We start from the raw sequence: 22,543 nt of genomic DNA on the forward strand, positions 1-22,543 counted from the left end.
ATTACACTGGTAAACAACCAAAACATTGTCTGGGGTTTTTCATCTGTTTTAGTGTCATGTTGATGAGCTGAATCCAAAAATCACATTGGTTTTGCTCAATCAGGTCAACTTTCTGAACTATGGAGCAACATCAGCATCAAAATGCAGGACTTGTTCTCACATCTGGATCAGTTTCCTGAGAATCTGATCAATGAGTGATGAGCAGGAGGAGAGATTCCACCAGGACAGAAAAGAGACGGAGAGTTTTACACAATGAAGACGTGATGTTCAATCCACATGTACGTTTATCAGCGTTTATTATTCAATTTACACGTTTATATTTAATTAATAAACTGATAGAAAACATTTTTTTCTCCTAAAACCTTTTTTTGAATAAGAAATGAATTAATAATGTCAGAAAAATGCAACCAGTTTAGTTGCCAGTTTAGACTTGTTCTTCTGATTGTAGGCCTTGTAGAAGATTAAATTCTCTAAAATCAAATTAGAATAAAAACCTGACTTGATTGAGAAAAATGGATGTTATTTTTGGATTCAGTAGTGCCAAATAGTCCTAATTCAGTTGAAAAAAAAAATCAGACAACTTCCAAAACATTGTTTGTTGTAACCCAGTGTTCTTCTTGAACTAATATGAAGACTGCATGAAGCCTGCAGGTCTACAGCTACCGAGTTTCAGAAATATATAAAATAAAGAAATAAATCCTTCTGTGCCTCAGGATGCGCTGGTTTTATGTTCTAATCAGTTTGTTATAGTTCCACCAACAATGACTGTGGTATAATTAGAAGCAATGAAACATAGTAACTACTGAGAGGGAGCATCTGTGGAGGGCAAACTGCTTCAGCAAACTGTGGTCTGTTCTCAGATTCCATTGTGTTGGTTGGTTTGTAATACTTGGTTTTATAAAAGCCAGATCAGTTTCACAGCTGTCTTACTGCTTGGTGGTTGTAAATCTCTCCGTTGTAGCAGAGCCACAAGTAAGGGAACTTCTTGACTCGTAGCGGCTGCATACCATACAGCTGGTCCACAATGGCCAGCCGGTGGAAGCCGAAGCAGCAGTTGGTGAAACCGTTGACATTTTCAAAGCGGAAAGCATCGGGGCCCCGATGAGCAATCTTCATAGCACACGTGCACTGAACCGACAGACACTCATCGCTGCCAAACAAAGCCCAGATGCCACACATCTTCAACCTGTAGAGGAAAGAAGGAAAAACAAGAGGTGCTGGGAAAAGAGATCTTGACTCTTCAACTCTGAGCTGTCCAAAAGGAATCCAACACTGAGGAGGAAGAGTTTCATTAGTTCACATTTTTGAACCCAACAGATGCAAAATAAATCTGTTGAACCACAGACATCTACGCATTTTTTATCAATCTGAAGATTTATATTGATAACACCCATCGATTATCAATATCTGCTTCTCCTGGCTATAGACTAGGGGAAGGTGCCCATCTCCAGCATAGATTGGGCGAGAGGCGGGGCATGTTGAGATTTCATCACCAGAAAACACAACCAGGACAACGTAGAGAGATCAATGAACCCAGCAGTTGTATTTGAACTGTGGGAGGACTTGGAGAGAACCAACGCATGCAAACTCCACGCTGAAAGACCAGAGCTTGGTTGCTGCAACGCAACTGTGCCACCATTTTTAAACACCAACCAACTGCAGTTACTTCTATGCATGTTTTGTGTTCAATAACTATCTATTCATCCATCCATCCATTTTCTTACACCCTTGTCCCTAGTGTGGTCAGGAGGGGTGCCTGTGCCTATCTCCAGCGACCGTTTCGGGCAAGAGGTGGGGTCACCCTGTACAGGATGCCTGACTGTCGCAGGGCTCAATAACAACTAGATAAAGTTAAATGATCTTCTGCTTTTATATGTGAATGAATCTGCACTTCCTTCATGTTGGATTTAAAACTACTGCTGCCTCCATCAAAAGAAGATACAGTATGGTTTCTCCTTCCAGGCTTCCATGAAAGAATCACAAAAGGTGAAAACTGGAATCAGCAGATCAGATCAGATCAGATCACAAAGGAAAGTGGAAACCAGTTTCAACCAGCAGAAGTCTGGTTGACCTCACACAGCTCCAGATGTTGGGCTGTCAGAGCGCTGAGGATGCTGGGCTGTCTGTGTGCATGGTGTCATGTTCTGCATCTCCTTGTTGCCCTGGTAACTGGTCCAGGGTGTGCCCCCGCCCCTCACTCAGTGCTGCAACCCAGCAGGTTCAGCAGGTACTGGAGACCGGTGGCTGGATGGATCATTTTCAAGTTGGTTATGAAAAACTGAGGAGAGACTATTAATTAACATAATTTTTAATATAATTAATTAATATAATTTTTATATCTTCACACTCTGAAACTCCACCTGGTTCTCCTGTCTTCCCTGATCTGCTCCTCTCATAATAAAATAGTTTCGTTTATTTAAAAATTTAAACCAGTTAATACATATTTCAATAAACTAAATGAAGATCTCACCAGAGCTTCTTCACCTTTCTTCAACATCATTGTAGCACTGCTGTTCTCCTAAATATCTAAATAATATAATATAATATAATATAATATAATATAATATAATATAATATAATATAATATAATATAATATAATATGTAAAGTGGTCGAGTATGATCAGGTGTTGTTCACTTTAAATAATAAAAAGGCTCATTTTGCGTCTCATTCTAACTCATTCTGACTAGACTAGCTAACTTTTAAACAAAGTTAGTAGTAAAATTTTGGACATGTGACTATTCCAGAATTAAAACGGCTTAACCAAAAAGATTTAGTTCTATATATAAAAGTAAACTGACAAAAGATGTTATAAACGAGCGATATTCATGGCAACATTCCTGACAGACAGTTTACCTCATTTAAACGGAGTTTCTCTGACTCGTCTGCTGCTGCCTTTACTCTGAGCCGTTCAGAGGGGGGAGGGGGAGGAAGCGCTCTGCTGAATGCGCTGTTGTGCGCCTTCAAAATAAAAGCATGCGAGTGGAAGATTTTAAAATTCTTCGCAACTGCGGTGAAATTTTTGGGGGCACGAATGTGACTCTCTACAATATTGGGGGGGACATGTCCCCCCGTACCCCCCGCTTCCTACGCCTATGGTTCCACTTCATTCTGAAGCTAAATTGTGAGCTACACTTCAGGCTGTGGAGCAGCTGCTCCATGCGGTCCATTCATGAACCCGCTGCTGACCAGCTGCAGCTTTTCATAATGTAGCATCCTGTCTGCCTGCATCACTATCTTTGTTGTCTCGCTGCGGCGGTTTAAACGGCAGCAGGCTCTTTATGTAACGGCTTCAGTTGACACATTCAAAAAACTAAACCTGAAGTCCTGACGCCCCGCTCCAGATCTACATCATGCAGAAGCTACTCATATCGGCTGCAGAGATCCAGCTCAGAGGAATCTCTACATCATTAACAGCAGAGAGGAGAGGAAACATACCGTTGACTTTACCACGATCCAAAACAATCTTCTGACACTTCCTCTCACTGACGGAACAACGACAAGCCGCCGGGCTGCAGCTGCTGCTGAGGCGACAGGAGGCGCACAGGGAGGGCTTTGTGGGTTGACTCTTCAAAATAAAAAGTGCACAAGCGACGAGAAAGATGGAACTGGAATTACATGTCAAACTTGACGATAAAACCGATCAAGTTAGAGGAACTAGATAAAAAGTCAGCTGTGAGGTGAGTGAGTTTCTCTCTAACTCAGACCGATTCAGGGTTTAAGGTTCTCGGATGGTGTTTTATTGTGAAATCCATCACGTATCGCAAGCACCATGCAACAAAAAGTTATGTTGCATCACCTGAAAAATGATCTTTGTTACACAATCACTCTGAGAACATGGTGACATGCCAACATGTCAGCCCGATGCAGGGAGTTTCCGCAGGTCCCTTCATCATGGGGCGGTACCGGCCGCGGTACTGTCTCTGAACCCGCTGGTCCAGTTGGTACCTGTCTCTACCCTCAAGAGGAAAGAGGGAGACAAACCCAGTCTGTCTCAGGGCAGCTCAGAGGCACACTGGCCAAACACACAACCAGTCCTACCTTAAGCTCAGCTTCAACTGAAACAGTAGGAGGGCTGGCTTTATATCACACAAAGACTGTTCCAAAGGGAACCTTTGCTTTCATGAGCAGAAATTACAAACATTAAATCAAGTTACAAATTAACATGAGCTAAAGTTCCTGCTGGAATACAGCGCCTCATTGAGATCCCAACGCGATGATTAGCGATCTTTAACAGATCAATCACCCACCGTCATCACAAATACAGAAAGGTGTCAATGTAACACAGGAATAACTGCCAGCTGCTCAACTATATTGTCCTAAAGACTGTTAGCTGCTTAACAAGGTGCCTTAATCACTGCTCTGAATGTTGCAAAAAACACTGAAAGCTCTTTACCAATGAACTGTTTCCTCTGATCATCCTTGAGATGTTTCTGCAGGTAAAATGGAGCCGCCTGTGGTAAACTCAGTTGACTAGATTGATTTGGAAAGGATCACATTTGTCTATGTAAGGTCCCACAGTTGACCGTGCAGGTCAAAGGTCAAACACCAAGCATGAAATCAAAGTAATTGTCTGTAGACCTCATACACTGAATTGTCTTGAGGCGGAAATCCAGAGAAGAATCCAGAAACATTTCTGCTGCTTGGAGGTCCCAGTGAGCTGAACGGTAGAGGAAGTCTGGAACCAGCAGGACTTTTCCTGGAGCCGCTGCCTTCTGAACTGAGCCATCAGCTCAGAGCAGAAGGGCTTCAGTCAGGGAGGAGACAAAGAACTCCACTCTGTGCCCTCTAACCCCAACCCAGGTTTTTCCCCAATGTATTATAAGTCAGGTGGGCTGCCAGGCATGAAATGAAAATATTTCTTTGTGAACAAAGCATTATGCGTGGCTCATGCCACGCATAATGGAGTCAGTGAGTCATAAGAGTCAGTGTACATGTCAATACACTGACTCTGTGTCTGTGCTGTAAAGTTAATGTGCTAACCAAAACGTTCCATTAGTGGGCCGGTGGTTCAGTCCATGTCACACATGACAAGTTCTTTCTTTCTTAAGTCTTATTTTATATTTTGCAATGACACAATGCATCACACTATGCTATAAAATGCTTTCAGGCAGAGTTGCAGTGTGCAGACATGAATACACACATGGCTGTGTGTATTCATTATGGGATGAGTTTTATATCAGGAAAACTCATCTCATAAAGCTTGGGCAACCAAAACAGTCTTTGTGTCGCTTATTAAAAACTCAATAGACACAAAATGGAAGAGCTACTAAAGCCACATAAATTAATTCCCCATATTGGTCCCTCAGTATCCAGCAGAGATGCAGTTCAGGGGGTTTCATCATGCAGGGCCAGTCCAAGGTTGTATGAAGCCTTGAGCAGAATTTGATTTAGGGGCCCCTCAGCACCACTAACAGCATTTTATCATGGATTTAGAAAATCTGGAACAGATTTTCTAAATCTGTTCCACCTTAAACTTTTAAGGTTAATTGGCCAACCTTAAAAATAATCAGTGATAATTGTAGTTTACCAAGATGGATTTCAGTGATTCTTGAGAGGAGGGACAAAATGGGTTTTAATTTTCCCATTTTTTTTATTTTTATTATTTCTCAACCTTATGTATGCAAATATGACAAATAATGTTTGGGAAATGTAAAGATGCTAAGGTGCAGGCTCCCAGTTGCAACATTTTTTTTTAAATAAAATTTTTAAATCGACCTGACCCAGAACTTTGTCATCAACATCTGACAAAAATAAATATAAAATTATTTTTAAAATACCCTATTAGTGATATTTTTACTCATTTTACAAATTCTTCTCAAGAATCAAAAGAAATATTTAAAACAAAAAGTCCATCTGACAGAGTTGACACAGAACTGAAGGTGGTGACAAACTAGTGAGTAAAATGAAAAACTTGATACATGTGAAGTAATGCAATTTATGTAAAATACATTAAAATGAATTAATTGCACATTTAAGTGAGATTTGACAATTTCACTGAAAGAGTCTCAAAAACTCTGATGGAGTTGACATCTGACAGAGTTGACAAAAAGCCAAACTACCTCAATTTATATGATGTTATTCTGAAGGAGGCCATATTGTAGCTCATTAGGTCTATGAAATCCTTTCATTATACTAAAATTAAGCTTTTATTTCACAAAATGTCAAAGTTTTGTAAATTGTCAGTTATGGTGTTGACACATCATGGTTGTGACAAACAACTTAGGAATAAAAAGAAGAAAAAACTAAAGAATAACATAAGCTAACCAGAGCTAACTAGCCCTCTTAGCAAAGGAAGAGAAAGGAAGTGGTCATGGGGTCCTCAGAAGTTCTGGTGCCCCCCAATAATGCCTGATTTTCTTTTTTACATTCTTTTCATGTCTGATGGTGTTGACAAAAAGTAGGGACAAATTTCAATGGAGTTGAAAAATTTATAATTATTTTTAATTCAATTTGATGCTTTTATAATTATATGACTACTTATACTTAATTGTCATAATATATAATTTTAGTATTTCTTTGTTTTAAACTATTATGTATTGAGTTCTGCTCTAGGACAAGGGATTTTAAAGACACCAGCCACCGATTACAATGTTTAAAATAAAAAATATTTTGCAAACGCACATGACCATGCTCACATGACCCAGGTTAGTTTAGTCAGATATTTGAAAAAATTATATTTTGTGTATATTTTACTCAAATTTTGTGCTTTATCCATAGGACCTGTTTTGTCCCTATTCTCAAGAATCACTGATTTGTTAACAGAGCTCAAACTCAAAGCATCAGATTGTAGCTATGGTAACAAACTTCGCAGCTCCTTAAAATCTTATATTAATGGTTTCAGCATAGATTTTAAATTGTTTAACATTTAAACAATTTAAATGTTAAACATTTAAATTGTTTAAATGTTGTTTAAACATTTAAACAACATTTAATAGACCAATAATTGGTCTATTATTGCGACCAATAATGGATTTTAAATTGTTAAACAATTTAAAATCTATGCTGAAACCATTAAATCAAATTTAACAGCATTGATATTCTTCAATGTTAAATTTCTAAATCTGTGTCAAAATGTTAGCATTTATGGGGCCCCTGAAGGCCTGGGGGCCTCAAGTAGCTGCTTAGATCATTTATGTGAAAGGCCAGTTGTAAATGTGATCAGCATAACATTTTTTTTTTCTTTTAAATCCACCAACTACTGATGTAATTTTGATTTAAAGAAGCACAAATAATTGATATTTTAGTTTTATTTTTGATTTGTTTTTAGTCAGAAGTGTCTTCCAGTAACATAATTACCCAGTAATATTTTTACATTTCCTGTCAACATCTTTTAATTCATGAACATGGTGGGCCACTTGTGGACCGCCTTGGCGCCACGACCAGCAGGCTTAACAAGTTTCCTGACGGAAACCCTGAAAAACCCCTTATGAGAGACAGCAGGTAGCTAAATGAAACTTGAGTGACATCTACAAACAGCAGAGCCAGAAGAAATAAGACAAAACCATTGAATATTGACAAACCTGTCTTCATTGTTGACATTGTGAAAAACATTTTATCCAATCATATTCAAAAACTCATGATCAACACCTGACGGTGCTGAGAAAGGTCTGTTACACACACTAAATCAGTAAACATGCTAAACCACTGAACAGGAAGAGAACATTGCCATGGATACCAGTCTAACAAGTCAAATATCCTGCCTAGAATGTAGTCTTCTGAATCTACACACAGCTGACCATCTGTCAGACAGTTATACAGATCAACCAATCACATTTGTGCTGGTTGTTCTTTAGTGTAGCATGGTAACAGACCCCGCCCACATCTGCCCAAAACTTAACAAAGTGTGGTGTGGAAATTGGATCAAAAATCTGTGCATCTTAATACATTTCACAAGTCATAAAAGAAAATGTATAAAGTATAAAAGTATGAAAAGCATTTCTGTTGGTTTGTGCACCCAGGCAGTATAAAGTGTGATAAAAGTCAAGCAGTTCAATTCAGTAGTCACCCTGAGGGCTGGTACTGATCAACACATTGTATGGCAGACAGTCTGCATTAAGCAATACAATAAAACATATGCATTAAAAACAAGGCGGTAATGAATAAAATGGAACTCCAAAGGCCTGTCTCCTAAACAAAAACACTGTTCTGGAATGTCTCCAACATATGGCTTTAATAACCTCAGCTAGTGGAGGTGATTGGTCATCTCCCATCAGATATCCACACTAAAGCATTAATCACTTCTCTTATTATTTATGCATGTATGTATATATATATATTGCACAAGTATTTTTTAAGACAGCCCAGAGAGCCAAACTGACTGACTGGGAGGTGGGGGTTGCTGTGGTTACAGAGGCTTGTAGCAGGCGGCCGGTTGCCACATCCTCAGATCCACTAGAATCTGGTTCAGCTTCTTCATCCACAGATTTCTCTCATCCTTGGTGTCAGCACTCAACCAGTTTCTGCAAAGGAAACCAAGAATCAGCCAGCCAGACATGTTGAGGAAGGCACCAGGCACCTGGGGAGGTCAGACCGACAGGAACCTACTTGGTGACACACATGGTGTCCATGCACTGACTGACTAGCGTCTCCTTGTCGTCCTCTCTCTGAGGTCTGACTGTGATGAGCTCAAATGTGTTTGGTCTGGCACAGAACTCTCGGTTGGCTGGCTCCACCTTCTTACTGGTGCAGTTGGCCAGGTTGATGCGACCAATAGGATTCTGGCAGGAGCAGAACAAACCATCAGGACTTTCTGATAGGGAAGCACAGTCAACATTTTTACTCCCTTTAATGATACAGATATCTGAAGTTTGGAATCGGACCATACCAATGTGATACACAAAAACAGTCATGTATTGACTTAAAATGTGTTTTTGCTCCCCCGCCTAAAGACAGACATAAATACATTTGTAATTCATTACATTAATAACTTTTTACCACTTATTTACACCAATAGCTTGTGAAGCTATTGGTGTAAAATAAATTAAAGATGTTAAAACATATTTAATTTGTTTCTCAGTGTAATTAGGAGGATAACAGCCAATGTAAATAATAAAATGAAACTGACTAAAACAATAGGCATTTTGTCACAGAGACCCCAGCTACAATATTTTTCAATGTCAGGACTGATACAGATAATAAAAAATAGCCCCCCACAGCTCCTAGTGATCAATAAATTATTAATCTCATCTCTATGGATCGGTGCATCGCTTTCTGATGCCGTTTTTTCACTAAACACAAGAAGTTATGCAGAGTGATACCTTCCGCTTCTCGTCATCAGGATAGGTCCAGTAAGAGATGCAGTATCCTGACAGAACACACCATCTTCTGTGCCACGCTCCAAACCCACTTACATCTTCAAACATGGTCTGCAGAAACAACGACCTGCTGTGATCAGAACTAGAGTGGTACAAGTAGACCTGATGGGTTTCCACTTAGCTCTGCTACTCACCAAGAAGCCCCTCTCCTCCACCTTGGAGCAGCCCACTTCACACTGCAGCTGGAGGTGGATGTGGCCCTCCAGAGGACACAGGAACGGCACCTTCAAAATGGGGAAACATCAATCAGCTTGGAAAGGACGCATGGTTGGAAGTGGTCACATAAATAGGTGTGTGACAGTGAGTTGGTAAAGTATTTAAACTATGTTACCCAGTAAATGTTTTATTAAAATTCCTTTGTGCACATTTCACTGTAGGGCACAAACCAGGCACTTCATATAAATGCAGCTAACTGATACAGCACTAGTGCGCAAGAAACATCTTGAAATAAAGCCTCGACTGAAGGGTCCCAACACAGAAGGGGGGGGGGGCTTGAAGTCAACCAACCAATAGCACACTGCTATTGGAAGTGGAAATAAACTTGTAGGTTTATTTCGGCTCTTTTGATTCCATTATTACAGCAACACAGCAGCACCTTACAAAATTTCAAATTTATTTTCTTTCATTTTTTTGTTCTTGGCATTTGCATATGATGCAAGAATGTTTATCCTAAATTTTATTTCTAGGAACTGCAAATAAACAGTCCTTCAGAACTTGTGTGATATAACATTATTGCTCTTGTTGAACCTGGACCAGCTTACAGGAGATCAGCTCCTTTTTAAAATACAACACTAAAACATGGAACAGTGCACTGCACTACACTAAATGCTAGTTATTTAAAGCAAAGTTTGAGAAACCCAGGAACTTTTTTTTTCATGTAAATTCCCGACAATAGCCATCTTTATGCTTTCTTGTCATTCAGACCTGATTCTAAACTACTTGTGGATTTAGAACCACAGGTTCAGTTTAAACAGAATTTAAAGTCTAAAGACCACAAAGTGGCCTCATCTGATTATTAAAGGAGTGTGCATCCAGTTGGCAAGTAAAAAAGCTAAATGGGTATAATGTAAAAAAAAAAAAAAAAACTAAAACGAAATCCAATTCTACATTTTTCCACACTTTAAGTGTGGGAAAAAACCAGGATTGTTTCTGAGTGATCCGATTGGCTGGTTCCTGTTGTAAAACTGACAGGTGTATAAAGGTACAAAGAAAGAAACCCACACACATGAGTAACTGTTATGGGAACTAGAGATGGTTCCTGCAGTTGAAATGTTAGTGCTGGAGTCCAAGCAGAACCTTTACTGTGCTCTCTCCCACCAACCCTGATACACCAACCCATAAAAGCAAGAAGTAAAGAGGAACCATGTTCTGAAACAAACCACTGAGCAGTTCCCTTTCATTCCCTTCATATCTGATCTAGAAGAAACAAATCGCAGCAAGTCAACACATGCTCAGGAAGAGAGGATATAGAGACACTGAGGCTCTGTGGGAAGCCTGGGCACAAGCAGGAAGTTTAGAGAATTTAATGCAAAATAAAACTGTTCATGATCATACTAGAGCAGGGAGATAAATCAATATGATCAATTACATTTTTGATTTTGGAAACTTGATTGTTTTTCCTACCAATGCGTTTCCATGGTGTGATGTCACTCAGCACATCAAAGGCCACCATCTTGTTTAAGAAGCCTGTTTTATAGCTTCTGTTTATTTGGACTTTGAATCCAGGTTCACTCTATGATTGAATATTAGGGCCAGGCTAAAATCTATTCATTCACCTTTTTATTACAAGAATAAAATTATATTACTAGAATACAGCAGTAATAATGATAATTAAGTTGTAATATTACCAAAGTAATTTTATGAGAACTCCTTCACAGAAATAAATTAAAATGAGGAACTTTGGGCATCTTGTGAAGTTATACTTTGGTATAGTTTTCACACGAGGAAATACATCAGCATTAAACTTAAAACAAACTTTTTTCTCATAATTTCAGGACATTTTTTATGCTAATATTGCATCTTTATTATGCTTGTACTACCACTACATTCTCTTAAATTAAAAATTCTTGTAGCCCATCATTAATACTCCATCATACAACTCAGACTTTCTGAAAATATATAACATTTCTTTGAGAAAAAAATGGCAAGTTTTTTTTAAAAAGATCTGGCATGAAAAAAAAAATATCGGAGATTTTATTTTTAAGCCACATCACCCAACCTCATCTAAAACATGAGAAAGGTGTGAGCAGATGTCTCCATACCTTCTCCAGAGGAAACTTGTTTTTCCCGATGGAGGACAGAGTCAGAGTGTGAGACCCGACCAGCACAAAGCTGCTGGTGCGTACAGCGTTGGGACCGCCAGGACTGGCCACCACTACACATAAAGAAGCTTTCATTATCAGAGTCGATGATTACTGACCAACTGTACTGCTTCCGTCATACACAGCTGTACATACCTGGTGTCTGGGCACTTTTCTGCAAGAAAATAAAGCATTGATCAGTTAAATGCAAATAAATAATAGTTTTACCTGCCAAGCATCTGAGGGAGCAGGATGACAAAAACTCACAGTGATGGCCAGGAATCTCTTTGGAGTGATGGCCTGGAACCAGAGGAAGAAACATTGGTTAGGATTGGAAAGCCACTCAGTTCATTTACCACTCCACAGGGTGACCACCTGAGGTTGAGCCCACACATGAGGAGCAGTAACAAAGTGTCCATTCTGACTAGGCCCGTCACAATAACACATTTTACTGGACAATAAATTGTCCCAGAAGTTATTGTGATAAATGATAATATTGTTGCTTGGAGACCATTTTACAGCAATATAATGGTAAATGCATAATAATGCAAGAAGACATTCTCAAAGATTAATAAACTTTACATTTTAGTGAACATTTAACACTGAGAATGGAAGACATTTTGAACATCCAAAATAAACAGAAGAAAACTAATAAAATGAATTATGATTAAATGATTTCTACCTTTGATTTGTTTGGTTTCTTCTTCTTCTCACTGGAGAGCTCACGTTTTTGTACCTGAAGGAAACCATGGCTAATCCATTAGGAACCAATATGGAATATGGAAGTTTCCCAAGCAATAAAATGACACGTACCAGACAGTAGACTTCCAAGTCTATTTTGAAGTCACTGGAGACATCAGACCTGAAAATGCCCAAAGAGAAGGAAATGTGATTAAAATAGGATGGGCTTCCTTTATGATCCGCAAACAGGTCAGTGGGACTGACAGGGTGAACTTGGTGGGGAAGGTGAGTGTGTCTCCACTGAGGCCGCGGTGAGTGCTGGCTAACGGAGTGGCCACCATGTTCTCAGCTCCAGCCCGGATCATGATGAAAAATGAATGTTTAGTTGAGTCTGGCAGGGAAAACACACAAAAAGCAGTGAAACATCACAATAATCTATATAAAAGTCAGAGCGTGAGTGAGCAGATGCAACGCTGCATTCTTACCAGGTTTGTTAGCAGTGGAACAAACAAAGTCTGCCTTAAGGGGAAGGCGGAGCTCCTGCAGGGTGATGGAGCCCTTGGAGGCGGATACAGCAGGTGGTTCTGGATGACACGTTTTCTTCTGCCCTGCTGGTTCTCCCTTCAGACAGTCCAGCTCTGCCTTCAAGGCTTCTCTTTTCTCCGCTTAGAAAATCAGAGGAAGGAAGAAAGTCAGGGATTCTTTTAAGATGACTAAGTGATGATGCTGATGACAGATTTCCCTTACAGGGCACCTATATAATCTTTAAAAGTAAAAAGTGAAACGACATGACAGAGTGTAGGTGAACTGACTTGCTAGGAGCAGCAGCCTCTCTGCCTCAGCCTCCACCTGTGAGCCTTTGCCATGCTCTTCATCAGTGCAGCAGTTGAGGGCCTGGCTGGCCTGATGGATCACAGTCTGCTGCAGGTTCACCTCACTTGTCAACATCTACACAACAAAAAACATCTCTAAGCAGAGGACTTCGTCCTGGTGGAAATACCGGACTGTTCAGTATTTAAGAGAATTCCCTGATTTAAGATTCAAGAAACTGCAGACTTGACCGTTTAAAACATTTAAGGTGTAATTAACCCCCATATCTACTTTTTTTGCTGATAAACCAACTACGCTATTTAGGCTTCCATCGTCTGAGCAAATTGTGACATTTTCACATAAACTACTCAGGGATGAGGTCATGCTATCTCTAGGGGATTAGTTAAACTTTAATGAGTATATATTGTAGGCAGGATGAATCAGTCTGGGTTCCAGGTGTACCTTCATCCTCTGCTTCATGCTGAAGAGACTTGCTGCTCTGGGCTCCTCTGCTCTCTTAGAAACATCTTCCCTTCTCACAATAACCTGCTTCACTGCAGGTCTCTCAGGTTCCTTCACTCGAATGGATCTGTATGCATCAATGCTACACACACACACACAGAGCTCCCAGGTTTAGTTTAAGGCTCCCCTTGCCCCAGTCTGCTAACAGTTGGGGAAACCACTGTGTTCCTACCTATAAGGCAGCCTATGGTCTTCGTCTGAGGAGTCGCTCCGTGCCACAGTGGTTCTCTGGAACTTTCCAGGACTGCAGCCGTTTTCTGGGGTGTTGCTTTTCACCAGGAAGGAGCTGGCTGGAGTTGACGTCTGGAGGCAGCAGGAGGAGACAGTAAGCACCTTCCATCAGCTTTTGGCATCAGAGAGCTGCAGCATCATTCTCACCATTGGTCTTCGGTCTGGACTCTTCACTACAGCAGCTACAGTCTCTGCCAGAGGGGTCAGCAGGGACATGGAGGAAATATTTAAAGCATCTTCCTCCTCATCTTCTTCTTGATCCTCACTCTGCTCCAGGACTCCATCAAACAGCTCATTAATAACAGCTGAGTTGATGGAGTGGTCCACATTCATCTCCCTCTCCTCAACCACCTCCTCCTCCTTACTTGGCTTCTCTCCAGGCTGGCTGACCCCCCTCATAGGGCTGGAGGTCGAGACTGGAGGCGTCAGTGCGATTCCGGGACACACTGTTAAATGGAACATGTTCAAATATTGTGGCTAACAGCTACTGCATTTACAGAAAGCAAGTAATTAAAGAATGATGAAGATCAAAGATCATTTAAACATCATTTCGTTGTGCAGGTGCGTTTCATTCATAACTTGGTTCCTACATATAAGAGAATTCAAACAGATTCATCTCAGTAAAGACAGACCCAGCAGTCAGCCATTACAGTTTGGTTCTTGGAGTCAAATACTAAGAAATGTCTAGTGTTGGTTTATTTCAAACCAAACTTTAAAACAAATAGTTCTGATTTTTTTAAGTGTAGTTAGATTTGGATTCTTAGCATCTTGAATTAGTTGAAATGCAGAATGTAATCATGGTGGAGCCAAAAGAAAAGCCAATTACATGTTAAAATAACTCCAACTGCAAACAACTCTTCACATTTACATCAGCAACGCATTTCTACCATAGATGGTCAAAATAGGACCATCCAGGTTTAAATAAGACTGTCATTAATTGTTTCCAGCTCATGAGATGAAAAAGGAGGGTAAACAGAAAGATGTCAGATAACACCAAGACACGGGCTCAGTCAGCACCTGGAGGAGGACTCTGGCTGGGTGTCGTCACCTCCTCACTAAATGGTGCAGTGGGTTCATCCTGTGGGTAACATGAGGAAACTTCCCTCTGAGCAGGTTTGACAAGCTGATCCTGCAGAGCACATCATCTGTTAAAGTCCAGCTATGTTCATAGAAAGATGGAACTTTAAAAATCATCTGGTAGCCTGAATGCTTTTCCTGAGATTTGAAGGACAATCACTAGAACTTACTAAAACTTAAGACATCTCATGCTAATAAATAATTCACAAAATAAATAAATGAAAACCTGTAGTAAATGCTGACAGATTTGGACAGTTGGGGACCAACAGAGGGTGTGTGTATTGTGTGCATCTGAAGCCAACCTTGCTGTCAGTGTGTGTCTCGTCTGCCTGTTTATCCACGTTTTCCCACACAGTTTTCCCCTTCTGGAATCTGCTGCGGATCTGGGCCAGCTCAGACTCCCGCTCCTGTAAGCAGGTGGATTATTATCATCATTTTTTTTTTAAAGATAACTTCTCCTTGTTGTTAATCATGTTGTAACATAAAACCTACCATCTTCTGCCTCTGAGTGAGCTCCGCAGTGGCTGTGTGTGCAGCCTGGGCAGCTCGGAGCCTCTCCTGGACCAGCTTGGTGTTTGGCGTGACTGAGGCAGTACTGGGAGCAGACCTGGCTGGAGTGGGAGCTCTGGGCGGAGCGCCCTGCTCTTTGTGCTGCTGACATCGCTCTCCAAAGCGCTCCAGGAAAGATTTCACACCTGTGAAAAATTTCACATAGATGCACCGTTCTGATACTGATATCTGGATAAGTCCTGATATTCACATACAAAATAAATAAATAAAAAAACCACATTGGGTATCGTGACAATGAGCCTGATCCATAAGGCAGACCTACTCAGTCTTTGAGCAACATCATGCTTTACTATTTTACATTACATTTAGAATTCCTAATTGCACTTTCTGAACATGTGAAAGGTTTGTTTTGACCAAAGTAGTCAAACTTGATTTCGTCAGCTTCAGTTTATATTACGCGTGTCGTTTTACTCCTAATTGCACTGACTGAACAAATGTAAGTTGTTGACCATCTGTCTATTGGTGGATGTATTGGCAAAGTTATTACATTTGTAGTTCAGTATATATATATACATGTCTGTTTAAATTTTTCTGTATTGTTATTAGCCGATACTAGACCTCAGATATGTCTATTGGTATCTGAAGTGGAAAAAGTGGATTGGTCCATCTCTAGTTTGGAGTACAGGATATCAAGAAAAGATGAAACTTCTTAGTTTTGATGCATTTGATAAACATAAAAAAATGATTTTTCTATTTTTCACCTCCTAAACACCAATCAAAGCCGATTTAACCTTGAACCGGAAGATTTGGACCCTTGAGTTTGACTTGCCTGGACCTCCAACAGAGACGGGTTCCTGGTGGCCAAGTGAAGTAGACATGGTGGCTCTATCCTGGAGAGCTGGCCTTAGGGGGCTGGCGGTGTAGCCAGGGGTCCTGGGGAACAGCTGGGTCTTTAGTGGACTCTTCGGGGCTGATGTTGCTTCACAGGATGTTGCCTTATGTGGACTGGGTGGGAGCACTGCTTCCTGCTTGGGATTCTTCAGGGAACTCTGCATAGTCTGAATGGCTGTTTTAGATGCAGAGATTTCAGCCTTTTGAGGGCTTGGAAGAATCATTTGACTGGACTTCATAGGAGATTTTGAAGTATCCTGGAAAAACACACAAACGTTAGATTTCTTTAGAGAACAGTGACCAAAAATCAGGAATAAAAGTGGAAAGCTATCTAGAAATGTACTAATGAATGGAATTTAATAATGCTCAGCATATCTGGGCCCAACTAAAAGCCATTGTTCTAGTCAGTGAACGCATAATTTGTAAGAAATAACAGGTCACCCTGACAACAGCCTTTAATGAAGACTCAGTTAATGTCATTGTTGCTTGTCTGCCAAGCATTATTCAGAGATATAAAAAAACAGCCTAGTCTTTTGAGATGACACATTGTCCAGCTACTGGTGCTAACTGCTATTATGACATGTAAAAAAAAAACAACTAGTGAGTTGTTTTAAAATCAGTCAAATCCTGTTTTCCACTGAAGCCTCAGCCTCTGCTCTGGTTTTACTGAGAAGCTGAGTAGAATCAGCTCAAATCAGTGACCAGGGAGGGCTCAAAGCTTCAGAAAAACTGACCAGAAATGAGCCACAGAGCTCTAATTGGTGCATCTCTACTTAAAATATATGAAGTAAAGCAGCACAGCATCAGTTTTTAGGTTCACTGTGGAGACGTGAAGGTGCATCTACCTGGTTGCTGCTGCAGGCAGACTTGCTGGCTACTGCAGCTGAACTGCTCATGGCTGCAGTTTGCTTGGAGCCAGCAGCAGCTACTCTGACCGCAGGTCTGGGAACAGAACCAGATCCAGGATTCCCTTTGGGAATGTCGGTGTGGCTGAGGTCATCTTCCCAGGACCCGATGGTGGCAGCCAGGTTGGCCAATCGGCCTCTCCGCCCAACAGGAGCTTCTGAAGGGGGAAGACTGGCAGGCGGCTGGACTTCCACTGGTCTCTTTGACAAGGTTGGAGGGGTGCTGTCTGACACCATGTCAGAAGAGTCTGGAAGAGAAGCAGCAAAGTCAGACTAGTTACAGATTTAGAGCCTGTTACTAATGCGACAAATCTCAACCAAATGTATTTACCATCATCCCCATCCCAGCACTTCCTCTGCTGCGCCAGCCTTTGCAGGCGTGACTTCATGCCAGCAGCAGAGGTAGTCGGGTCTTCCACCTGGTCCGGTTTGTTCCTGTGCTGTGCAGAACCAGGGGGCTCTGTTGGTGCTTCTCTGGTGCTTGGAGGGACAGGACCTGGAGTGACAGCCGTGTTCTCTGGCTGTTCAGCTTTCAGCTCCTTAGGCTGACTCTGAACAGGTCGAGTTGAACTCTGCTCAACAGAGGAGGATGAGCGAATGCTGGCTGGGCCCACTGGGGGTTTCTTGTCCGTCAGAGGGTCTGGTGGTACGTGGCCCCCAGCTCCGGTCATCACTGGAACCTGGTTCTCCTCATCCCGTGCCGACTGGTTTTCCTCTGAGCACCTGCGCTTTGAATGGGAGGGTTTGGAGGAGATCTGTGGAACTAGAAAGGGAGAAAGGGATTACAAGGAAATTTCAAACACCTTACACAACACCAGGGGTAATCTTAACGAAAGCACTAACCTTTATCAACAGTAGAATCAGTGATGGTGTTATTTGATTCAGTCAGAGGCTCCCTGGGCCTTTTGACCATCTGCCTGTTAGCTGCGTTGGGACGCTCTGCTAGCTTCCTCTGCAGATTTTCCCTGCGGGCCCGAGTCCGCTCCAAAAGTTTCTAGTTTGACCAACAGAATCAGAAAATCAGACATGCAGTATCCAGATCAGACAAGCATGGACCACATGATGTTAAGAGGTTTCCTTTGTGAATCGGATCAAGAGACTTGCACACAACAGTTTTTGGTGGAAATAGAAAAATTAACAGTCAAATCAAAACACAAAAAATACCATGCACAGTAAACTTGGAGGTACAATACACGGTCACTAAATGACCTGCCAGCCCAATTTATTCATATTTTATTTCTTAAACTATGGTTGGATATAATAAGCATATTTGGGGTCCAGACCCTAACCCTAACACAACCAATTAAACTAAACAATTCTCTCTTCTACACAAACCCCCCCTTTCATTCCCTTTGCCAAGTATTTCACAATCTGATTTACTGTACTGTGCAAGTCCCAACACATTCCTGAGTGTGCTGCAGGCCACCACAGCTTCACCAAGCCAACAGGCCTGTGTGGAAAATCTGAGATCACGTTCTTCAGGAATGAGCCACGCCTGGTTGGGCCTGTACAGTTTATAGGAGGCACAAGAAACATGCTTTGTTTTTGGTAACACCCCTACTGTCCAAAGTTTAGACGACAGTATCAGGAGAAAAGACTGAACCTCAAAATATTCAAAAATGTAATCTGTTTAAGTTAATGTTCCGTGACTGTTGTTTCTGTTTTTGAGGGCAATAAATGAAATGAAGCTTCCAATTGATAAATTTATAAAAACTAACTACAGTTTGCCTTACTTATAGTGACTTCTGGCCGGTACCAGACAAAGAAACTGCAGTTGACGTATTCCCCCTGGCAACTGAACTAGTAACACAGCTGCGGGTTAAGTTAGCATTAGAAGATAACGACAACACTCCTACTATCCACAACAGTCTTGCGACAGCTAGCTTCTTACATAAAATTTCTCAACTCACCTCAGTAAATGGGTCCATTTCGGACAGTTTGTATCCACTTGAGGAGTACTTACAAAACGGAGTGTTACCAGTTCTATACTCGGTTTATGTGTAAAGAAATAACCTAACGAAGCAAAACGAGAAGTGCTCAGCGATCTTCTCAGCTCGACTGCTCTTCCTCGATAAAACAGCTTCTGTTCAAATTTGAATTTCAGCGCTGCCTCTACAGCGCATACTCCAAAACTTAAAAGGAGCGCCAGAGAACCAATCAGATATCACGGGCTGGACATCAGGCTTTGATCAGCCAATCACAGCCTAAGCGAGTGAAACAAAGGCAGTTTTTCTCGTTGCATAGAGTAACTACCAACCAGTCCTGTATTTGTCAGGAGTCATCATCTGTGTATTCAAAACAATAAAATCTATCTACATTACAAATATACAATATGTAATATACATACATATACCCAGACATGTCCAAAGTCCGGCCCTGGGGCCAAATGCGGCCCATGGTCAAATTTCATCCGGCCCGCAGGCGCAGCCTCTGTCATTGTTAATACATTGGGCAGCAGTACTGTTACCTGCATATGGCGTAGCATACACACTTAATGCTGTTCCTCATTTACCCACTAGAGGGCAGCAGCCCGTGTGACTCAGACCGTTTGCTGCTGGAGCTCATCGAGCTGCAGTCTGACGCAGAGAGCAACGGTCGGCACCATAGACATAAATACATAGTCGCCTCATGGAGCGGGACGGCCCGTTGCTGCGATACGTAACAGCGTCCGCCATATTGAAAGTGGAATATGTGTCAGTAAGCTAAAACAGGTATTTTAAATTAATTCCTGTCATTGACACATTTTCTCACACACACTAATGTATTTGGCAATCAAAGAAACGACTAAAGACAGAGATGTGATTATTTAATTGTTTTGGGGCATTTCTGAATAAAGAGCACAATGTTTCTATTTGATAGAAATGATTCTGATCATTTTTATATCAACATTGATGAACACACACACTTTTACAGTATTTCAAGAACATATTTACATCCATCCATCCATTTTCTTGACGCCCTTGTCCCTCAGTGGGGTCGGGAGCTAGCGTCCAGCTAACGTTTCGGGCGAGGGGCGGGTTCACCGTGGACAGGTCGCCAGTCTGTCACAGGGCAACACAGAGACACACAGGACAAACAATCATGCACACACACACTCACTCACTCACTCACTCACTCACTCACACCTAGGGGCAATTTAGACAGACCAATTAACCTGACTGTCATGTTTTTGGACTGTGGGAGGAAACCGGAGTACCCGGAGAAAACCCACCATGCACAGGGAGAACATGCAAACTACATGTACATTTAACGTTTCAAGACAAGAAACAAACAATTTTCTTGTATTTATTTTTATACACTGAGAAATGACTTGATTTATAAATCAGCCATTGTCAAACATTAAACTACATATTTTTCTTACTTTTTCCATAGAAAAAATATTTATTACAGTACGTCAACTCTGCTATTGACAGCAAAGAAAATAATTCTAATGGAGTAAATTATTTTTATTTCATTACATAAGCTGTATTAATACACTAATAGCCTACTTCAGATTGAGATATAAAAAAAGTGAAAGATAAAACATTTATTATACTGGAAACACTGGTCACAGGCAGGGCTTCAGTCTGCTGGTCACACTGGGAGAACTCCAATGACTTATGAGACGTCCTGGTTCACAGGAAAGATAAAAGAGAAATTATCCAAAAGTGTAATAGAAAAATATTATTTTAAAAAAATTATTGTAATAGGGGGGCCTATTTACCAGACTATCAAAGTGGGACTTCCAGATCCAGACAGACAAAATGGTAATGGCAAACCAACCGGACATTGTGGTGGTGGATAAACAACAGAGGAAAGCCGTTGTAGTGGATGTAGCAATACCAAGTGATTGTAACATCAGGAATAAGGAGCAGGAGAAACTGGAGAAATACCAGGGCATCAGAGAGGAACTGGAAAAGGCCTGGAAGGTGAAGACCACAGTGGTGCCTGTGGTCATCRGGGCCCTCGGGGCAGTCMCCCCCAAACTGGAGCAGTGGCTMAAACAGATCCCAGGAACAACATCAGACATCTCAGTCCAGAAATGTGCAGTTCTAGGCACAGCCAAGATACTGGAGGAGAACCTTCAAGCACCCAGGCCTCTGGTAGAGGACCCGAGCTCAGAGGATGAGAGAGACCACCCGTGGAGGGTGAGAAGGGAATTGATTAGATAGATGATTAGACAGACAGACAGACAGACAGACAGACAGACAGATTAGATCATCGCGCCAATTTATGTTTTCGCATCCACCTGAATAATGTGCAGTTGCGCCACTGCCAGATACCTACAAGTTTCTTCCAGACATTTCCATTCCGGTGAGTGTCTAAATTTGCTTTGTTGATGTGTCATAATTTTTTGCTATAATTTTGTCCGAGTGTTCATGTTCCGTTTATGTTGAGTTCATTTAAGTGGGTCAACCTTGCTTAGGTCGGGCTAATATTGTTTAGGTAGCGTAGTCCGAGTTTTGTCAGTGGACATCGGGGTTATTACATTATTGTGAAGTAAACTATTTTACTAGTGTTATCAAATTTACAGCTTTAATACTGATGTGTGTTCTGATATGTCCTCTTAAAGGCAAACCGACATATGAAATGGATGAGCTCAATCCAGACTGGGGTCCAGCGCTGAATATGGGTCACTGCGCCACAACATCAGACCGACATGCGCGTCATTTAGAGGCGATACAGAAAGACCATGGTGGATCAACAAGTTACTGAGACTGTTTTTATTATTTACCCCAGAAGAGGTAAATAATGCCACAAGAGGCTTTAGATGAGGAGCCAGTTGGAGAGGCTGACGAGGAAACGCCAGGAGAGGAGCTCAGCAAAGCTGCAGAAATATGTGTACAGTTGGAAGTGACTGTTTTCTTTCATTCAATAATTTCATGTGGTAAACATACATGAAACATTTGATTCACACACTTCAGGTTGCATGTAAACAGGTGAAGAAATGTATCACATTTAAAGTAAAAATTTGGTATCTAAAATATTTCAGGTAATAAACATACACGTAATAGATTATATTTTTAAATAAACATTTTATGTGATTAAAGTAAACAATTATATAATCAGACATCTGTCAGGCAGTGGTGGAGAAAGTACTCAAAAAATTTACTTAAGTAAAAGTACAAATACACAGTCAAAAATGTACTTAAGTAAAAGTCAAAGTACCACATTAACATTTTACTTAAGTAAAAGTAAAAAAGTCCTGGTTTTTAAAAATACTTAAGTATTAAAAGTAAAAGTACTCGCTGAATGCATTACCTAATCGCTAATATCATTAAGTGTGCCGATCGTATTTAATTTTAATACATCAGAAATGT

The 22,543-nt window shown here is 41.0% G+C and overlaps 2 protein-coding genes across 4 annotated transcripts in view; both read right to left on the minus strand.

The window, feature by feature from the left end:
• The window catches only part of asns (asparagine synthetase), a 13,897-nt gene extending 10,342 nt beyond the window's left edge, over positions 1-3,555 (minus strand). Inside the window, exons 1-2 of one of the 3 annotated variants that reach the window (XM_008421235.2) lie at positions 2,856-2,894; positions 931-1,186 (exon numbers count right to left, since the gene is read on the minus strand). In XM_008421235.2, the coding sequence (XP_008419457.1) occupies positions 931-1,186; positions 2,856-2,860 (261 nt within the window). In that variant the 5' untranslated portion in view covers positions 2,861-2,894. Of the gene's footprint in view, positions 1-930; positions 1,187-2,855; positions 2,895-3,437 lie in introns of those variants that run through there. The other 2 variants (XM_008421236.2, XM_008421237.2) reach the window with 2 other exon arrangements.
• A 3,951-nt stretch (positions 3,556-7,506) lies between these two features.
• On the minus strand, positions 7,507-19,353 carry anln (anillin, actin binding protein). Its single transcript, XM_008421239.1, has 23 exons — positions 19,154-19,353; positions 18,087-18,237; positions 17,575-18,006; positions 17,184-17,491; positions 16,277-16,595; positions 15,430-15,632; positions 15,240-15,344; positions 14,878-14,989; positions 14,008-14,306; positions 13,802-13,932; positions 13,570-13,711; positions 13,110-13,245; positions 12,783-12,962; positions 12,562-12,688; positions 12,430-12,478; positions 12,299-12,352; positions 11,884-11,916; positions 11,773-11,791; positions 11,578-11,690; positions 9,451-9,540; positions 9,260-9,367; positions 8,547-8,719; positions 7,507-8,461 (listed from the first exon to the last, which is right to left on the minus strand). Exons 1-23 carry the CDS (start codon positions 19,169-19,171, stop codon positions 8,347-8,349), a joined length of 3,417 nt encoding a protein of 1,138 aa, XP_008419461.1. The 5' UTR covers positions 19,172-19,353; the 3' UTR covers positions 7,507-8,346.
• Between the last annotated feature and the right edge of the window lie 3,190 nt (positions 19,354-22,543).

This window comes from Poecilia reticulata, linkage group LG11, assembly GCF_000633615.1.
Source record: "Poecilia reticulata strain Guanapo linkage group LG11, Guppy_female_1.0+MT, whole genome shotgun sequence".
Taxonomy (NCBI): domain Eukaryota; kingdom Metazoa; phylum Chordata; class Actinopteri; order Cyprinodontiformes; family Poeciliidae; genus Poecilia; species Poecilia reticulata.

Coding starts and splice junctions, on each gene's coding strand:
- anln (XM_008421239.1), bottom strand. Junction 13,933..14,007: donor GTCCAGACCGAAGACCAATG/GTGAGAATGATG, acceptor TGCTGCCTCCAG/ACGTCAACTCCAGCCAGCTC. Junction 13,246..13,569: donor GCATGAAGCAGAGGATGAAG/GTACACCTGGAA, acceptor TTTGTTGTGTAG/ATGTTGACAAGTGAGGTGAA.